The sequence below is a fragment of the Monodelphis domestica genome, chromosome 2 (genome assembly GCF_027887165.1).
Source record: "Monodelphis domestica isolate mMonDom1 chromosome 2, mMonDom1.pri, whole genome shotgun sequence".
Taxonomy (NCBI): domain Eukaryota; kingdom Metazoa; phylum Chordata; class Mammalia; order Didelphimorphia; family Didelphidae; genus Monodelphis; species Monodelphis domestica.
The window spans coordinates 175,360,338-175,379,976 of record NC_077228.1 but is presented as its reverse complement, the minus strand read 5'-3'; the positions used below and the strand labels follow the sequence as shown (position 1 = coordinate 175,379,976).

Below are 19,639 nucleotides of genomic sequence, written 5' to 3'. Positions count from 1 at the left end.
TTTTTGTTATGTTGAAGTGTTCTTTAGAAAGAGGAGGGCCTATCATAGAGCATGGTCACTGTGAAATAAAAGGTACCTGCTTTCTCGGTCAGCATACATTTCCATGTGTCGGGGGTTAATGGTGGGATCAATCACAACCCAGGACCCTCCCCGGAGCTCAGCCTGGGGAGGGATATAAACCATCACTGGTTGAGAGCATTCACGCAAACCATCCACAATGTAAGCGCCAAACTTCAAGACCTGGTCATACATGTCTGTGGAAGATAAAAAAGTTAGAAAACAAACAACTTACTCTCATGGCATTACTATGTCAAACAAATACCTTTAACAGAACACTTAAACACACAAAGGGGTGGAATCAGGAAAATTTGAATTTAAATCCTGCCTTTGACACTTAATAGCTGTGTGATCATGGGCAAATCATATAATTATTTTCACAAAGCCTGAGATCTTTAAGACCACATGAAGTTAGAGATGAATTGTTCATCTGTATTTGTGGAAGATGTTCCCACACTGAAGAAATTAAAAACATGGACCAAAAAAAAAGTATAAGCAGAGAAAAATGCATTCTCATATATAATGTTCAAAGTTCACCTCCTACAGGAAGGCTTCTTGATTGCTTATTTACTTTGCATCCTCTCTAGACTTTGGTAATACTCAGAAGATAACTTATGGGGGCAGCTGGGTGGCTCAGTGGATTGAGAGCCAGGCCTAGAGATGGGAGGTCCTGGGTTCAAATCTGGCCTCAGGCACTTCCCAGCTGTGTGACCCTGAGCAAGTGACTTAACCCCCATTGCCTAGCCCTTACCACACTTCTGCCTCGGAGCCAATACACAGTATTGACTCCAGGACGGAAGGTAAGGGCTTAAAAAAAAAAAGATAACATATAGTCTTTTTGAAAAAATGTTACTATGTAAGTTTTTAAAAGTTTTTCATATAGGTATGATGTTTAACTTTTCTAGTATAATCTAAGCTTCCCAAAGGCAGGAATTTAATATTCTAATCTATATGCATAGACTCATAGATTAGGAACTGGAAAGGCCCTCTGAGTCCAACCAGTCCAACACCATCATTTTAGAGAGGAGAAAACAAGACGACCCCTGATACGTTAAATGATTTGCCCAAGGTCACATTGATGCTAAATAGTAAAGCCAGGATTTCTATTCTGACTCCAAAGCTAACATCCAAAGCATCAAAGTAGCTGAAGTATTAGGGTAACACTTTGAGAGCCTACTCTCCTACCTGTTAATGTGCATTTTGGAATATCAACTCTGAAAATAGAACTAACACTAAGTATTTATATTTTTATTATATTCTTGAGGATAAATATTTAGCCCTTAAAAACTGCTTTCTGGAAAAGCTACACTATCTGAAGGAGACAATCAAATTGACCATCCTTTTCTTCACTTAGTAAAGGAGAAAACAGAGGCCAGAGGCTTTGGTCAGAAGCAGCCTTGAGGCAAAGGGATCCCTGGTAGAATAAAGTATGACCTTGGAAATGAAGGTCAGTCCTTCCTAGTTTAACATTTTATGGACTTTTCTTCATTTCCCAGTTCACTGAAGTCTAAACGCCACTTAAGTTTCAGTTTTATGATTCCAGATGTTGGGCTGTATATGTCAGAGCTAACATTTTAAGAGGAAAACACCAGATCTTTTCAGAGTACTAATTAATGGCAAAAAAACAAAAACAAGCAAAAAACCCAGACTTCTTTATAGAAATAAGAATTTGGGTATGGCACAAACAAAAACTCTTGAAATTCCAATACAAAGGGATATTTTGGTGGAATTTAAAAGCAACCAAAACAAGTAGTCCATTATAATTAACTGGCATTTTAAAGTATGGTCCTCACAAATAAAAACCTATGCACACATTCTAAGTCCACTTCCCTATAAGGTATTGCCTTTCCTTTTCATCAGTCTGTTTTTTGAAGAGTCAGGAAATTCATGCCCTCTCTGCCATTCTAAGCAGTCCCACTGAAAGTCTATTCCCTATGTGGAACCTAGATATGTATACATGGTCAGAGAGAAGACAATTGTTTTCAGAAGGAAGAAAAGATCTTAAAAATTTATTGCTAATTATACAACTGCTGTATTATGAAGAGCTGCAAATAAAGTGCTTTAAGTACTTTACACTAATTCTGTGGTTATGAAAATAATTGCTTGATTCAAATTATTTTAAGTAAATTAATTCTTTAGTAGATATTTCAACTAGTGCTACATCATAAAATAATTGTGTAATTAGCATTACATTTGTCAGCACTGCCAAGAGTATATCCATAGAACAACAAGAGAAAAGAGTGGTCCTTAATGGTAGCAGGGCTCAAGGGGGAAAAAAAAAGAAAAGAAAAAACAGAGGGAGAGTGCCTGTGTGCATGTGTGTGTATGTCTGTGTGTGTGTGTCATTGTTAGGCAAAACAACAAGCCAGATTTATCTGTTGCGATCTATTATCCAATGCTGGATACAATGCAAGATAGTAAAATAAAATGATAAGATTGGACCCACGCAGTAGCTCTGTGCAATCAGAAAAGGTACTGACAACCAGGCTCTCTATGCTGCCAAGGACCCAGTGGCAATTCTTTACCCAGCACCCCATGAGTATTTTTCAAGACCCAGTATAACCAAGTAGTTGTGAGAAAACAGAAACTGAAGCCCTCACAACTCTACCAAACCTTGCACCTGATGTCTGTGCTATGTGCTTGACAGAGAACCCCCAACTGTTATGCAATCTGACACTCACAAGGTCTGATAAGGCATAAGGACTATTTAAGAGAAACCACTGCTACAGACTAGAAGAGATCTGGCATGGTTCAAGCAATGGCACTGCTTTTAAAACCATAGATTTTAAAACATAGGTCAAGGAGCAGTGTAACAAATAATCTGATAATATACTCTTGTCTAAAATCCTTTCACGTTAGAGCACATATTTAAGGGTTGGAGCAAAGGGGGATTCCCCAAGGATCTAGGCTGGCAATTCAATGTGCCAAATTTTAAAAACAACATTTGAGCTGATTATTGAGTCTCATGCCTTGGGAAAAAAAAAAGCTAACAGGAAAGACTGACGGATCATCTCCCCTAAAACAGAGGAGTTATGCAAGCTCTGGACAACTGCACAGAGAACCATACTCCCCACTGGCATGGATGACTCTCACCTTCAGCCTTTTCAGTGCTAAGGTACAGGCCATTACAAAATATGCATAAAGTGATACTTCATGCGTTAGGCAAAGGACAGAGGTGGCAATCATCTTTCTATGTTTCCACAATACCCCACACCTTTGAAACTAGAACAGATCTCATTGGTCTGGGCTGGATTATCAATAAGACATTGAAGGCAAATACCAGACATACATAAACTGCATACACATAATATTCCTCATGAGCCCATTAAGGTGGCCAGTACTGTATTTCAACATCCAAGTAATCAGAGATTTAAAACAGGCTTTCATTCCAGTTAAAGTTTTCAATAAACATTTTTTTATTGTTATTTATAACCTGTCCCAGGAAAAAATAATAAGTATAACATGAAAAGCCAACTGAGAGTGACCCTGTAGCACCAGCAGTGAAGCAGCTTAATATCACTGGGATTTGCATCCTATCAAACTATTCATGCTGAGGCTGGGACCCTGGTGCTAATTTCTAGTAAATTTCACGCTTGATGTCTCCCTGTTGTGGGTCATTGCCGGTTCGTCTAAATAAACTGCTTCCAAATGGCTCTTCCATCTAAATATTCAGCCAGTTTTTATAATTTAATTTTGCATTATGCTGAATAGCCTTCCGGCCAGATAGAACTCATTGGAAAAAAAGCCCCAATACCATCTTGATATGCCTTTATTTATTTATTTATATTTTTACTGCTTGAATTAGACCTCCTAGGCCGACTAGTAAAGAGTTTTTTTTTTCCCTCCACTAATGTCAATTTTCAGCATAGCAAGAGCTGTCTCTAATCTTTTCCTACTCATTACACACAATTTTGGAGTCATTTTACCCACAGTGCAGTCGGCTTCTGGCTGTGTGTTTGTGTGCACTGAGGGATGGCATAATTGTTTATTTTCCCTCCCTGTATAATCCCCAGCCAGTATTGAAACCAAAACTGCAAACATCTCCCCAAGGGACATGGAGAGTGACAAGAGGCTCTCTGCCTAGGTCCCTTTACATGAGATAATATGGAGAAAACATCCTAACCTGTATGTAAATATAAAAGGCGCTATTCTTCCCCCTCCTATACCCACCTTGCTCTCCACCCTCCATTCCTGTACTTTCCCCAAAGCTTACTTGTAACAAGTGATGTGGAAATATAAACAGCAGTGCTTCCATTGTAAGGCTCCAACTCTTAGCTCCAGTTAGTGGTTCTAAAACTAAACTCCAGAAGACAGAATAGCCTCTGCCTTTCCTAGGCCAAGAACTCATTTCTAGATGCCAGATATCTCGTCTGACCCATCTGTCCATACAACTAGAGTAAGATGTTCATTAGCAAAGGTGAGAAATGCCCAAAAGACATTATCACATTAATAAATATGCTGGGGCGAGGTAGGAGGTGAGGATTAATTAATTACAAAGGGATTTGGATTCATATTACAATTGTTCAACTGTAGACCTAAGTTTCAAAAATCATGCCAACTGTGCTGGAGCAGGCAGTTCAAGCTGGGGCCTGGCCAAAGCATGCAGCAAGGAATGAAGGTCTGTCCACAAATGGCACACCAGAATGGACTAAGGTTATTTACTACTACTTCAATTAAAAAACTTGAGATGGATTAGAATCAAGTTGATTCTAGCTGATAAACACTTAATATGAGCCAGGTTCTAGGTAATTCCATCACACAGTATCCAATATCTTAAGTGAAAATTCATGCTTATTAATTGAATCATGGTAAAAAACAATGGTGAAGGGGGAGCTGGGTGGCTCAGTGGATTAAGAGCCAGACCTAGAGACAGGAGGTCCTGAGTTCAAATCAGACCTCAGATACTTCCTAGCTGTGTGACCCTGGGTAAGTCACTTAACCCCCATTGCCTAGCCTTTACCACTCTTCTGCCTTGGAATCAATACTGTGTAGGTAGGTACCTTATGGGAAGGTAAGGGTTTAAAAAAAATGATGAGCTACAATGGCGGTGCTTAGGCAACATCCTTAATTTATTCCAGTTCATATGTTAATATATTCAATCTTTTTGGATTAGGGGAACAATATCTCTCTGGGGAAAGAGGGATGGGAGGAGAGAGACAGGATGACAAACCAACTACCACAGAGATCAGGTCTCCACAAGTAAAACATGAAAGAGAATCATGGTAGTGCTTCAGATAAAAAGTTGCCCTCTGCTCCACTTACCCCACAGCCTCAGTTTTCTGCTTGGCCTTGTTCTTGAGAAATGTCTCTCAAGTGTGTTTCCTATTCCACTGTAGAGATATCCCACTGGCAGACAAGGGGCTAATTTTGCCTACATGCTGCTGGCATGTCCCAAGAGGAATTTCTTTTTTTTCCCTTTATTCCCCACCCACCCACCCAAAGGACTTTTTAAAATACTCTTCTATTCTAACCCAGTTCAAAATTTAGAATTACTTTTGGGAGGTAGGGGGTGGGGTGGAATGTATGAGGGCTCACTACTCAGTAGTTATTAGATCCCACCTCTCTTTGATTATTTGGATTCCTGCATCTATTCCACTCTGCCTCTTGTCTCAATATACCATCTGAGTACATCATAATTTCTCATAGTTAAAGAAGTATTGAATAGTCTATATACTTACCTTGTTTCCTCCATGGCCCCTTTATATACATCAGGTCCAGAAACCCCACGAATCTGAAGGATTCTTATTTTCTCCCCATATTCATCTTTATTGCTAGCTCCCATATAGCCATCCAACCAAAACACTTTGGCCTGTTGGCCTACTGCCACTGCCTAGTTTTCATCACTCACATAGGCCAATGCTTAGTAACTCTTACTTTCTCTCTTAGAATTGATACTGAGGATCAGTTCTTAGGCAGCAGAACCATAAGGGCTAAGCAATTGAGTTTAAGTGACTGGTCCAGAGTCATATAGTTAGGATGATTGTGAGGCCAAATTTGAACCCAGAACCTCTCATTTCTAGATCTAAGGACTATTCATCCATTGGGTTACCTAGTTGCCCCAGACAAAGTTGCCCCACTTTCTTACAAAGAATCTGGATCTCTACTCACTGGAATTCCAGAATCCATGACCCAAGTTGCTAGGAAAGTGAATCTATTTTGCTTTGGAATGCCCTTCTCAGGGCCCAGCCATCTCAATTGATGACTAAGTGGGTACAAAGCAACCCACTTAGCCACTGTATCTTCTTGGCCCCAGACTCTATACTACACTTCATCTTCATATTCTACTCAGCCACCTTGTCATATGCATGCTGCTGCCCTAATCAACCTCTCTCTCCTCCCATCCTCCTTCCCAATCTCTCACTCTGTTTACAGTAGAGATCAATGGAACCAGTGCTTCTGGAAAGGTTATATAAACTGACTGTCATACACATCAATTCATCATCTCTGTAACTCCTTAGATCCATGCTATCTATTTCCTGGCTTCCATTTTCCTCTAAGTATTATTTCCCCCTATAACAATGTAAGCTCTTTAAGGAAGGGTCTATCTTGCCTTTTCATATTTATATTTCCAGCTCTGAGTATGATGCCTGCAACATTTGGATAAAAATGTCTTTTCTTTTATACATGCAACATGTATTTTACTAATTAGGAGAAAGTTGTTCATCCTATGGATATATGGGGATATTGGGGGGATCCATCCAAAATGGGGGATATTGTCAATTATGGAATAATCAACTCCCACAGAAGGACAGAAGAAAAAGATGTCCTTTCTATTGAGGACCTTGCCTTTTGACAATGGTAGGACATGCTGGAATCACAGGCTCAGAATGATAGTAAGATAATTATGGAAACATCTGAATTTGCCACTTTAGTGTTCTTTAGTAAGGAGTCAGTTTAATTTTTCTAATTATATTCAATTTTATAATCTATCTTCAGCCATTATTCAGAACCTAAAGGGCATAACCCTAATTAGCAAGGTGCACTTGTAGAAGGGAAGAAGTGTGAAGTAAAGGTATTTGATGTGAGAGCTAACCTCACAGTAGTAGCAGCACCAGATGTATTCACAATGTCCTCCATAAGTATTCCTCAAAGTTCATATGAGGCTCTATAACACACTGTGATTTTCCTGCCCTTTTTCTCCCCTAATTTTCCCAAAATATGTGAATCCCATTTGGCACAGATACAAAGTATTTATTAGTAAAGGAGATCACCTTTCATTCCACCAGAGAAGCCTCTCCAGTTGGCAAAGACCATGAGAGGAAGTCCTTCTCGGTTGAAGTCCTTGATAGCTTGATAGGTCTTAAAAGCAGAGTCTGGAAACCAAACCTGGCCTGCCTGTTGAATGATCTGTTGGGAAAAGTCAAGAGAGGGAAATACTGTTAAATATACAGTTTTGGAGGGTTGAGGTGGCAGTTTTCTTTAAGGACTGATGAAAAAAAGTGTTTTGAAATCTTATATGCCACAAAACAATCCTCTGAGGTTGTCAGGTAAAGTATTATTAATTTTCATCAGGTAGATGAAGAAAAAGAGACTCAGAGAGAGGTCAAACAACTTGTCTAAAGGCATAGAGCAGGTAAACACCACACCTAAGGTAGAACCCAAGGTTGTTTTTTTGTTTTGTTTTGCTTTCTGCTAATCATAGTACTTTCTCTAGTATATAGAACAATGCTGAACCCACCCCCACCCCCACCCCCACCCCCGGTCATTCCTTTAAAGAATATGAGCTACATGAACCCTCCATGTACACATCAATATAGTCTGTGATACTTCTGAGTATCATGAGCACAGCTATGAGGGAAACAAATTGTAGCCATGTACTGCAACTTCTGTTCTAGGCACATGGGAATAAGCAACACTCTAGATGGTGTCCCTTAGGTTCAGACCCTAAGTTCAGTTACAATTGCAATTGAATACTGTAGAATATTTAGAATAAAAGTTCTATTTTCTATCTGAAAAAAATTATTAAACATTCATTAATGGTACTCTTGAACATCTAAAGCTCCTTTCCCCTGATACATTTATAGTCTGCAAAGTCTTGATTTTGGTCACAGGCTCTATACAAGAAACTTGTGACAGTTCTCCACATAGAAACACAGTGTGCTGCCAGAGATGACCTACCTTGGCCTCAGAGTCCAGGTTGGCGGGATCAGCTGGGATACTGAGCTCTACTGTTCTGGTTTCTACGGCAACAACTCCTACAGGTATTCCACCTAGCCTGATAACAGATGAAGCACAGAGGAATCCATGCATGTTACTCTTATACAACTCGTCATTTATTTTTCAATCCCACATCAAAACTGGGGCTTGGGGGCATAGTATGGAAGGAGAGACAATGTTAATAATAGGGAGAAAAGAAGAAATCTGGCTTTTTAAAGGGACTATAAGTGTGACCTAGATTCAATGTCAAACATAACATGAGAAATAAAGGAATGCAGAAAGGTCATGGGTTTTTTAAAAACACCTATAACATCCCAAAGTTAGTCATAGCAAACAGGAGACTACCCCCCAATTATTTTGTCAGGAGAGAAAAGCAGAACAAAACATTAGAATTCTGGGGGAAATGAAGCAATGGATAAGCCAAATTCATCATAAGAACTGGGGACTAGTTCAGGTATCTTCTACTTGTAAACCTATAATCCTTTAGTTTTGTCTTGAGTCATTTTCTTTCAATTAGAGTAAATCTGGATTCCCAGGACAGACAAGACTAAATGTATGGGGAGGGTTGGAAAGGGAACAAAAAGGAATGCAGTAGTTAGGAAAACCTGTAATTTTTCCTTCAACTTGGCATGACTGGCAGATGTACTTATTGCCAGAAACTTAAGAATCCTGCAGGAGATATATCTCCAGGCCTCCATGGGTTGATTAATTTAAAATGCCTGAACAGAACTCCAAGGTCCCCCTAGCCTCTTTGCATCTTTCCAACTTGATCCTACACTCAAAGATTATCCAGTGAAAACCCAGGAATGATACTCCAGGGGGATAAGAGAGATATGATCCTCTGGCAGAAAAAGAATCCTTACTTTCCAAGATATGGTTCAATTTGAGCTTTTACAGCTCCATTCCTTAGGGGTGAGGTTGGTATGTGTTAGTCTTTCAATCCCCACAGACTGCCCATTACAAACTTTTTCAGGAGAGGATCTGACCATTACAATGGCTACTAGAAATAGGTTTCTGTGATCCCAAAAGACCTGTTGGGGACTAGGTAGAAACCACTCACTACCCCCTGCCACTTGCCTGTACCAAATCAGATGCAAAGTACTCTAGACAGCCCAGACAACGAGCAGGAGGTACACAGGAGGGTTTGGAAATATTCCTATTCCCAATGATTAACAATCCAACTGGAAACTTGTAATTGCAAAAGCCACCCTAAATCGGTAACTTATAACTTATATATTAGGGCCCATGTGACCTAATAAAGAACATCTTTATCCGAGTATTACAGTTATTTATTGAACTTGAAAACAGCTCAGAACAACTTCTGTTTTCCATTATACTTCATATAAATTTTATCAGGCTAGCACATGAAGATGCTACATCTTGTTTTATAGTGTGTCCCTGGACAAGGTGCCATGGAATAATAAAAGACAATTTACAGCCAATAGCACACATATTCCAAACATACATACCAAAGATGAGTTTTGGCAGCACTTACAGTAACAATCCCAGAAGAATACATTTATATTTATTTTTTGAAATGCCACTGCTTTTGAAAGAAGTAAGCTCCATTTGTTTTTTTTATATACTTGTGTGTGTGCATGTGTGTGTAACACAATGAAGCTTAGAACTTGTCAAATATAAAGAAAAGGGAAAAGTCAGGCTAGGGAGAGCTGTAAACAACATGAGTGCAAACAACAAGAGCTAAATGCCCTCTCAAGATGTTTGCTCTAAGGGAAAATTCAGTTGTTTTTTTCCAACACAATAAAATAGATGAAGCCTTATTATCTACTTTCTATAGGAAGATCTCAAAGCCCTTTATATTGACAATCTCTTGGGGTTTAACATTTGTCTAGTTTCTTTCCAGATAGAGAAGAGTGTAAGAGAGAAGTTAGATTTGCTTAGCTTCCCAAGGAGTTAGTGAAGGAGTTATGGGCATAATCTACACACTGGGCCTCAGAAAACGGTAAGAGGCAGTGAGGCAGAAATAGGTAAGAGGTAATGGCTGTCTTTATTTCTATGTCTCTGTTTTTCCCCTCTCTTTGGTATAATTTTCATTATACATATTTTAAATGATCTAACTGGACTTCAAACACTTTGCCATGATGAGGCAGTAGACTTTAATGAAATCTGGAGCCCTGTCACTGTAAGCTTCAGCCTTCTCTGCAAGCAGCAAACTCGACACACAAGACATTGTCTATGAGATCCACCATCTAATAGCTCCTTGTTGCTACCATGATGAGGGGCACCGGCTTGCTGGATTAAGGGAACCACAAAACTTAGAATTATTTTCAAGGCTAGAATCTAAATCTCAAGACAATGTAGCATGTTGGAGAACCCTGAGCAGATGCCACTTTCCACAAAGATAAGGAAAAATTATTGCCCCTGAGAGAAAGGTGAGTTTCAGATGTTGATCCCCAGGGCAATGTGTCTCAGTAATACAGAACTAGATTCAGATCAGGTTTGGCAGGTGCTAATTATAGGGAGTCCTGCAGATTATTCCATGTGGGCCATACTGTGAAGGGAACCTCTCCCCAGAGTAGGTATTAAAATTTAATAGAAACTTCAATTTCCCACTTCAGAAACGTGGGTATACCAGCAACCTACAGCTTCTTGCACGCCTTTCAGTTTTTGTCCAACTTACCTGTTGACTATTTCTGTGGTCTCCTTTTTTAAAAAGTCTTATGAAGAGCCTAAATATCCAAGATGACTATCAGAAGCAAAAGCTTCATCTGATTTACACAAGAAATATCCCCTGAGCCAATACTCAGGCTACCTGGTATAAGGCTATGAATCAGAAAGCTTAGAGCTGAGGTTTATGGATAGATTTTGGGAGGGGAGTCTATAAACTTGGAAGGGAAAAAAAATGACATCTTTATTTTCTCTAACATCCAAATTAAATTTAGCTTTTCATTCAATTATTAAAAAACATTATTTTGGGAAAGGGTTCATGGATTTTATCAGTCTGACCAAGGGATCCAGGACATTAAAAAAAAAAGGTGAAGAATCCCTGCCTTAGGTAAAAATAGAAGTATCAGCAAAATATTTTAAATAGCAAGGTTTTTGTTTTTATTTTCAGTTGGAAATAATAAAAAAAAATCATCAATCAACAGAGGTCTTACCGGGCTCGACCAACCACAACTGTCTGTGCCCAAGGCTGCATGATCTCGGAGAAGGAGCCATAGTCAAAGAATCCACTAAGCCACTGACCTTTCTGGGCTATAGGAAGGAGATGACAATACTATCAGAGAGGTCAAAAAGATCCACCAAAAGTTCCAACACAAGAATTTAAAGATTGAATTTTGAGTTTGCTTTTTAGGTTTCCTTTGAAAAAATAAATTATAATACATGTGAGCATTAGGTTGCTGAACATTCATCTGCCTTCAGACATCATCTCCTATTTCATTTGCTAGTCTGCATAAAGAGAGTCATTTATCAGCAGAGGCATCATTTATTGTTAAACGATGGGGTTCAGATAGCAGAGAGAGTTTGCATGCTTTTAAATAAATAACTTGGCTTTTTTCAAGACACCACAAACATTTGTCAAAAGACAGCCAAGTCATTAAATATGTTTTCAAAAGGCCTATTTCTATTTTAAAACCTAGCTTACAATTTTCTTTTAAAGTCCACTGATTTTTTTTTAATGGAAAGCTGAAGATGGTCACTTACAAGCATAAATGATCAGATGATGTCTGAACACAAGGCAGTAAATTTGGAGAGAAAAAGAGAGGGTCAGATTTCCTGCTAGAAGAATTTATTTACTTTCTTTACAGCTGACAAAGTGTATCCATTTCTACTTCTTCATTGCTGACTGACAGGGAAAATATAATAGCCAACATGAGAACATTTAAAACCTATATTCTTTCTAGAATGTAAGATTCCTCTCACAAGTGAAATACATTACCTTTAGCATCTTAGTCAAATGAGAAAACTTTCATTCCACAGGTTTCTGCATTGGACCAAACCCCTATAAAGCTTGTGCAAATAACTGTATTCAAGATTGTCCCCTCAGCATACAGTTTTCTCAGTGACTGTTTTAATTTGAACATGGCCCTCCACCCCCTAAAACCCAAGCCCAAAACCAATTAAAAGTGGGGATCCGAGCAAGCTAACCTCTGCTGACTTAAACAGGATGGAGAGTGTTTTATCAAGACCAAACTTGTAATTACTGTGTTCTACATTCCTTACCTCTATGGCCCCAGTGTAAAATGTGATCATCCATTTCAAAATTATCTCTCTATCGTGAGCCCAAAGCTGATCGTTTAGATTCTGGTCTCGTGTCGGGCGTCAGTTTGAAGAATATCACGGCACTATCTCCTCTAATAAATGGCTTTAACTTTTCACCTACGAGATATCTGCTTTAACTTATCATGGGGAATCATCTGCTTTCTTTAACGCTTCCACTAAATTAAAATCTGAAGTCACTTGATTTGGGAGCGAGTGTTAGCAGCACATAGACAGCAGGATGGATTACAGGGGAGATGATGAAAAAATATTATCCAAAAAAACGGAAAACTTAGTTTATCACAAATTTCATTTTACTTCATGAAATTCATTAATAATGGCTGAGCTAATGGCCACCTACTTTGGAGCATGCATAAAAAGGCACATGGATGCTCACCCCAATTCCACCTTCCCTAAGGAAGAAGCAGTCAGAGACTCAAATTTTGATCATCTCAAACCAAGTCAGTAATTTGCCAATGTCCATCAGGATATTTAAAAATTGATTCTCATATGATTAGATCATTTTATGTTTCCTACTTAATTCAAGAATGGAATGAATATAGAAGTCATTTCAGAATTGTAATAATTCTCCTTTAAAAAAAAAACCCCTTCTGCCTTATAGATTTTTCTTTTGTCATTGATGAGTTATTGCTATGGCAATTTGACTTTACAGCTCCCAAAAAGCCTAGGCTGCATTTTAGTTCAGACACAGAACTTAGAACTCTGCTCAGCTGGGTTCTTCTTTACTCAAGGGAACAGTCACCAGGTCCTATTGTGAATTCCAGAGGCAGAGATGCCTATTTCAAACCCGGAGAAAGACACAATTCATCTTTAGACTGGAGAGGAATCTTAGACACATGATCCTTATCATGTCTATAATACAAAGGTATGGGTAGAAGTTACCTCTGATGATTTTTCTGTGCCTTATGTGAAACTATTTACTTTTACTAAGAATAATGAAATAAAGTATTTGAAGATTGGAAGCAAAATTTTAAATAGAAGTCAATCAACCTTTGGTCCTCTCCCTGCAACATTTGAAGTAAAAAAATCATCAATTTACCTTTCAACCTCACTATGAAGATCTCTCTCTTTAAACTAATTTAAATGTTCACAATTGTCTTTAAATTCAGTGAAATTTCATTAGCACCTTTTCCCTTTTATTCTTTCTTATATACAAAATGTTTCTGAAATAGCTGCATCTGACAACTCATAACAACACAAATTCCTTTTATAAAAAAAAAGAAAGAAAAAAAACCTGAGTGTAGCAGAAAGAACACTGGTTTGAAAGGACTTCCCAACAACAAAAATGTATTCAAACAGTGGACAGGGATCCTAAGAGATATCCTTCCTTGGGGGTTGCCTCGCTTTTTCCAAGAATGGAATAAGTGAAATCTATCTGTAGATGGTAGGACGACAAGATGATCTTTAGGACTCCCCCTTTGATCTTTGCATTTACAGATTTAAGGCTCTGAAAAATTCTTGTTACATAAGAAATACAGTCCTGGAATATCAACAATGTAAGAGAATAACAAAATGTCATATAAAGTGGGGGTGATAGTAGCTAATGACAAATGTTTAATATTACTGTCTGAAAATCTCAAAGGAGTCTTTCAGTATTATCTGATTCATTTACATTTATTTTCAGGGATTAGGTATGATCTCTCCCACTGACAATATTTATAAAGATGTTTAAAATTCTTGGATGTAAAGTGCTATTTAAAGTAAAGAAAAAGGGAAGGCAAATTTCTAAAGACTCAAATTTCAGAGATTGGTTGGTTACTCCCTGCCATCGACTGACTTAGGTCACATCTCATTTGCTCCCATTGGCATTTACTAACTCTTGGCTTTAGGGCCATTATGTCTCTAGTTTTCTCTTTTGATGAACCTAGTTACTTTTGTATATCTGCTCATGTCAAAGTCCCACCTTCTCCTGACACAACTCACTATTTTGCAGTGTTCTTTCCTCTGCCACAGACCACTGTGTGCTGGTCATATGGTGACCATAAGTAAAGAAGGAAATGGGCAGAAACAGATAGCTTGTGTGACAGATGAGATGCTGAGTAGATCTCAGAGGGTAAAACATACATACTTGGGTGAGGACGTCCTGCCAGCATCCAGCGGGGATCATAGGGAGCTTTTGTAGGAACAAATTCGATGATTCTATCAATGGGATCCTTGGAGTTAAGGAGAGGAACTGGACTGTGCACATTCTAAAAGCAGATTAGAGAGGGGAAAAGGACAGAAGAACATAACAGCTGTTAGAAGCTTCCCATATTCAAATTCAATAACAAAAGTTGGAGACAAACAGAACAGGCAATATGAGGAATTATAAGTTCTGCTCTTACAGAAATCTTATAGCATCCCAACCACGGAGCAAGTCTAGGGAGATGTTTACAAATGATAAGTCTCATTGGGAATCCTGCATAATAGGTAGTACTTCTGCTTTTTACTTCAAGGAAAGAATACTGTATGATTCTCAGCAATCAAATGGGAGAAAAAGGTTGTATGAGGAAAATGACTGTGCTTAAGGCCAGAGTCTTAATGCCCTGGGATCTGTGGCCATATATGCCACAAAAATTCATAGGGCAAGAAAGCATTTTGAATAGCCTCATCAATGCGATCTAAACCATAATGAAAACAAAGGTTTTAAGTAAAAGAAGAATCAAGAGAAGGATGGATAAAAAGCATTTGGATACTTCAAAAAGGTATGCTTATGGGTAGCTAGGTGGCTCAGTGGGTGGAGAGACAGGCCTAAAGACAGATGGTCCTTCCTAGCTGTGTGACCCTGAGCAAGTCACTTAACCCCCATTGCCTAGCACTTACCAATACACAGTACTGATTCTAAGAGCAAGGTAAGGGTTTAAAAAAAAAAAAAAGAGGTAGGCTTATCTGATTTATGTCAGTGGTAGGGCCACTCACCTTGGGCATATAGGACAGCCAGTGTAGGACTGTAAGAACCCCTTCAAAGTCATCACAGACAGTACTGTGTGTTACTCCATTGTTGTGCATAATCTGTATGCCCCCCAGTTGGTTATTAGATGTATATACTTCCCGTCCAAGCACCTAGGAAAACAGGGAGCCAGAAGGTAATATCTGGTAAATAAGTACAAAGTGGAGACTAACACACAGCTTTAGTGTTCTGGAAAACCGTGCCTCCTTCCCTAACTATTCACTGAAGTTAGAATTTTATTATTCACAGCACAGAACGCTACTTCAAAGTAGAGTTTTAACTGTGGGGACTTCTTAGATTATTATCCCATAAAGACAACATATAAAACAAGGAATTAATAATATACATGTCTTATATGAAGTTGCCTTAATCAAAAACAGCTACCCCCCCCCCCCCAATCAAGTGCCACCTATATAAATAGCAACCCTCCTCCTTCCCTTTACCCTACCTCTACAGTCACATAATGTAGCCTTGGACTAAAATAGCACACCTGTGTGACATTGGCAAGTTGAGAAACAAGGCTGTGCCATCATTTTCAGGTCTGGTCAGGTCAGGTCAGGGTCACTGCCCATGTACAAAATAGTAACAAGCTACCAGAAAAGAGACTATGTCTTGCCAATGTTTATCGACAAAGCCCAGCTGAAGAAAAACTATAGGATTGGGGGTTTATACCTTCCTTTTTTATTTTTAAAGATTAAAATGACACCTGAATTAATTTTTTAGGGGTAGAAAACCACCCCTCCTCAAAGCTGGAAGGATCTAAGCATAACTCAGTAACTCACATATGAACTCACAACCACCAAGGAATCTATGCTTCTTTGTGTGCTGTATTGCCTGTGATTTATGTCCAAGCTTGCTTCTTTTCCCAACATCCAAGGGAATTAAGAGCTTCAATATCCACCCCCACCCCCCCAGTATCCTTGAAGAAGAATAAACTCCCGTGAGGCCAAAGGACATGTGCAATTGGAAACCACAAAGTTACCTTTAAAGAAAAAAAAAGGGGGGGGGGGAAGTTCCCTGGACTTGTAAATTGTAGGGTTTCTTTTTTCCGTGAAGATTGGTTAATAATTTCTTTCAGGGAGGGAGGTTTTTTGACCTGGCAGATGGAATCAAGGCAGCCTGATCACTGACTATTGCAAGCTGCTGAGTGTGTAGTAATTGCCAGTCATCTAGGGGAGCCCTGGAGAGCTCTAAACAGTTGTCGAGAGCTTACTGTATTTCACCTTTTCTTCCCCCACTCCAAAAGGAAAGGGAAAGGGAAAGGGAAAGGGAAAGGGAAAGGGAAAGGGAAAGGGAAAGGAAAGGAAAGGAAAGGAAAGGAAAGGAAAGGAAAGGAAAGGAAAGGAAAGGAAAGGAAAGGAAAGGAAAGGAAAGGAAAGGAAAGGAAAGGAAAGGAAAGGAAAGGAAAGGAAAGGAAAGGAAAGGAAAGGAAAGGAAAGGAAAGGAAAGGAAAAGAAAAGAAGTGTGTATAATTTCTTTCCAGGTCCCTTTAATTTGTTTGTTTGTTTTTAAATGAGGAGTAGCTGAAAGATGAGAAACCACTACCCCAAGGCCATCATCCTCAGGCATTATCTTCCTGGCTCTTCACTGCTATACATCTTGCAAGCTTTCCTTGCAATGTGGACATACACCTATGAAATAGCAGGTCCTGACCAAAATCCTAACAGTGTACCTCTCAAGGCAAGTGTAAGATGATAACCAAAAGCATAATACCACAGTCAAATCCTGCTGGCCTTGAATCTATTTAAGATCTGATAAAGGGTGAAGGAACATTGTGTAAGGACTAAAAAAATTAATAAGAGATTGCAGAAGAATCTAGAAATTACACAGATCCTTTGTAGAATGTTACACTGAAAACCCATGAGGTAATCCTCTCAAAGTGGCTTTCCAAAGGTCCACTACATCTCTGACCATTGGACTCTTATTCTCCTCCTAGCTCTGTCTTTAATCTCAGCCCAGCCACCACGGCTTTTTTCTCATTCTCCTGCTGTCTCTTTCCATTTGCCCTCTCACTGACTGATACACTGATCTCTCGGTCACTTGGCTTTCTGCTCCACTGAGTCCATATTACTAATAACACCTCCGCCACGGCCAGTTTACCTCATGAAGGCAGGAGCACATCATTACAAAATAAACTCATAACTTTGACATTCTAGCAAATACACGCCGTTTGTTATTTTTATGGCTTTAGTCTTTCTAACAGGCAGAGGGCATTACATACCTGTTTCATTTATATCTTTAAACACACACATACCAAAAATCAAACGCCCCAAAAAAACCAAAGCAGCCAGTTGATGGAGGAGAGTAGGTGGAACTCAATGGAGGCAGGAACCCTGTCAATCAGAAAAGCCATGTTCTGATCTGGCTCTGATTTTATGAATGTAATAAACCTGATGGCCCACAACTAGTCCTTCTGGAACAGAATGACTCTCTCTTGGAAGCTATTAAATGTCATCAGCAAAATTTTTAATTATTAAAAAAATATGAAAAAGGGATAAGAATAAAAGGGAGGCACTGCATAGACTTGGCATCTCCATTCCTTCTTCAGGGAAGATTAAAATTGTGGTCACTTCTTGGAATTCTCAGAGATGCTTACTGTCAAAAAAAGTCTCAAACACCTACTAATGCACAACAGCTTAGAATCTTACACAACCTCAAAACAGAAAGCCAAGGATAGACATCAGGAATAAGTGGACATGAGGAACCTAGAGTTCACTTTGCCAAGTATACCTTCTATGGAAATTTTACCTCAAGCTTTTAGCATCGCAGTGACTGGAAAATATTCTGCAACCTCCCACATACTCCAAACACCTGTGACCAGTTTGGAAGAAGTCAGAATTGAGCATCTAAAAAGCTCTTGAGAAGACAATGTATGTTTCTTTTGTTATATTAGGTAAAATGGGAAATTCACTTTATTCTAGTGTTAATGAGAACAATTAATGGAGAAACGGTAAAAGTTTTTGTCAAGATAAGCCACAGACACATTGACAAAGTGTTTCAAATGTCCATGCAGTTGGGGAATAAGGAAAAGAAAAAAAAGTAAGGAGCTCCCTATGCACCACATGGATGGTGGCAAGTGAAAGGGCCTCTTCTAAAATGTTATCTTGAGGATCCAGAATTTAAAAGCATAAACCAAAAGCCACCTTCATATGCCAGCAGTTGTCCCTATTAATTAAAGAACAAGATAAAGCTGTCACAGAGAATGGTCCATCTTTGATTACTATGTGATCTAAGTGTACTCCACAAGAATGTGGGGGAAGCTTGTGGTTTATTGGAGTCATTGATGACTCAGGTAGTTTTAGTGATTGTAGAGTACCTCATGACAAACACTCAAACTAAGGTGGTAGGACACAATCCCTTCTGCCTGACTCCCAGAATAGTTCCTGTGAGCTCTGAAGGAGAGGGAGTCCAAACCTTAACTAGAAGTCCCTGTCCAAGTCTAGTCAATTAACAAAGAAGGATCAAAAGTCAATTAACCCTTTTCAACACCATCACATCAAGAGGATGAATCTCACTCATCTCAACACCTCTTTTTTTAAAAAAAACAAACCTGTCCTAATGTTTATCTAGTAATCTGGAATGCTTCATTTTCTATAATAAAAAATTTTTCTGTTTTGCTTAGATTTATCAAGAGCCACCTCACAAGTACAATTATGAGCTATGAGGAGTACATGGAAATTATACGGTCATGAAGAGCATACTGGATTTGTTATAAGAAAACCCCAGCTTTCGCACTTCGTAGATTTGTGTGCATGAGCAAATAATAGCTCCTCCACCTCAGCTTCCTCATCTATAAAATGGGGATAATATTTGTAGGGCATATTTCCCTATTTCACAAGGTTGTTGGAAAGAATTACTTTATAAACCACAAAGCCATTGTTATGATATTCAGGGACTACAGACAACAAAGGGAACAACAGGCAAATGGAAACTAGTACCTGGTTTAGGCATTTGACAACACAAGACAAAAAATCTTTTTTGACAAGTGCCACCATAGAGTCCACTGTGAACCAGCCTCTGAACCTAGGGACATATGAACAAGGGATATATTGCAAGAAAGAGAGCTCTTCCTCTTCCATCCTCAATATAAAATTTAAATTGGAAAGGGCATTTCAACCACTGTAGTTAGCAGGCCTGTGAAATAAGGGCACAGAGAGAACACTACCTGCAAGCACAATCACAAAACAAGTATTAAGCGGTTCCCCCAAAGACCCTAAGGAAAATTCCAAGATACCATGACTGTAGGAAGCATCT

At 38.9% G+C, this 19,639-nt stretch overlaps 1 protein-coding gene across 19 annotated transcripts in view; it reads right to left on the bottom strand.

Annotated features, from left to right (window-relative positions):
• The window catches only part of ACACA (acetyl-CoA carboxylase alpha), a 291,002-nt gene that overhangs the window by 37,985 nt on the left and 233,378 nt on the right, over positions 1-19,639 (bottom strand). For all 19 annotated transcript variants that reach the window (XR_461987.2, XR_461986.2, XR_461989.2 and 16 more), the window contains 6 exons: positions 15,355-15,498; positions 14,525-14,645; positions 11,334-11,430; positions 8,176-8,272; positions 7,269-7,404; positions 77-254 (listed from right to left, as the gene is read on the bottom strand). Coding sequence is in view for 8 of the 19 variants with exons in the window: in XM_007481899.3 (XP_007481961.2) it covers positions 77-254; positions 7,269-7,404; positions 8,176-8,272; positions 11,334-11,430; positions 14,525-14,645; positions 15,355-15,498 (773 nt within the window). In the remaining 11 variants the exon portion in view is untranslated. The remainder of the gene's footprint in view (positions 1-76; positions 255-7,268; positions 7,405-8,175; positions 8,273-11,333; positions 11,431-14,524; positions 14,646-15,354; positions 15,499-19,639) is intronic.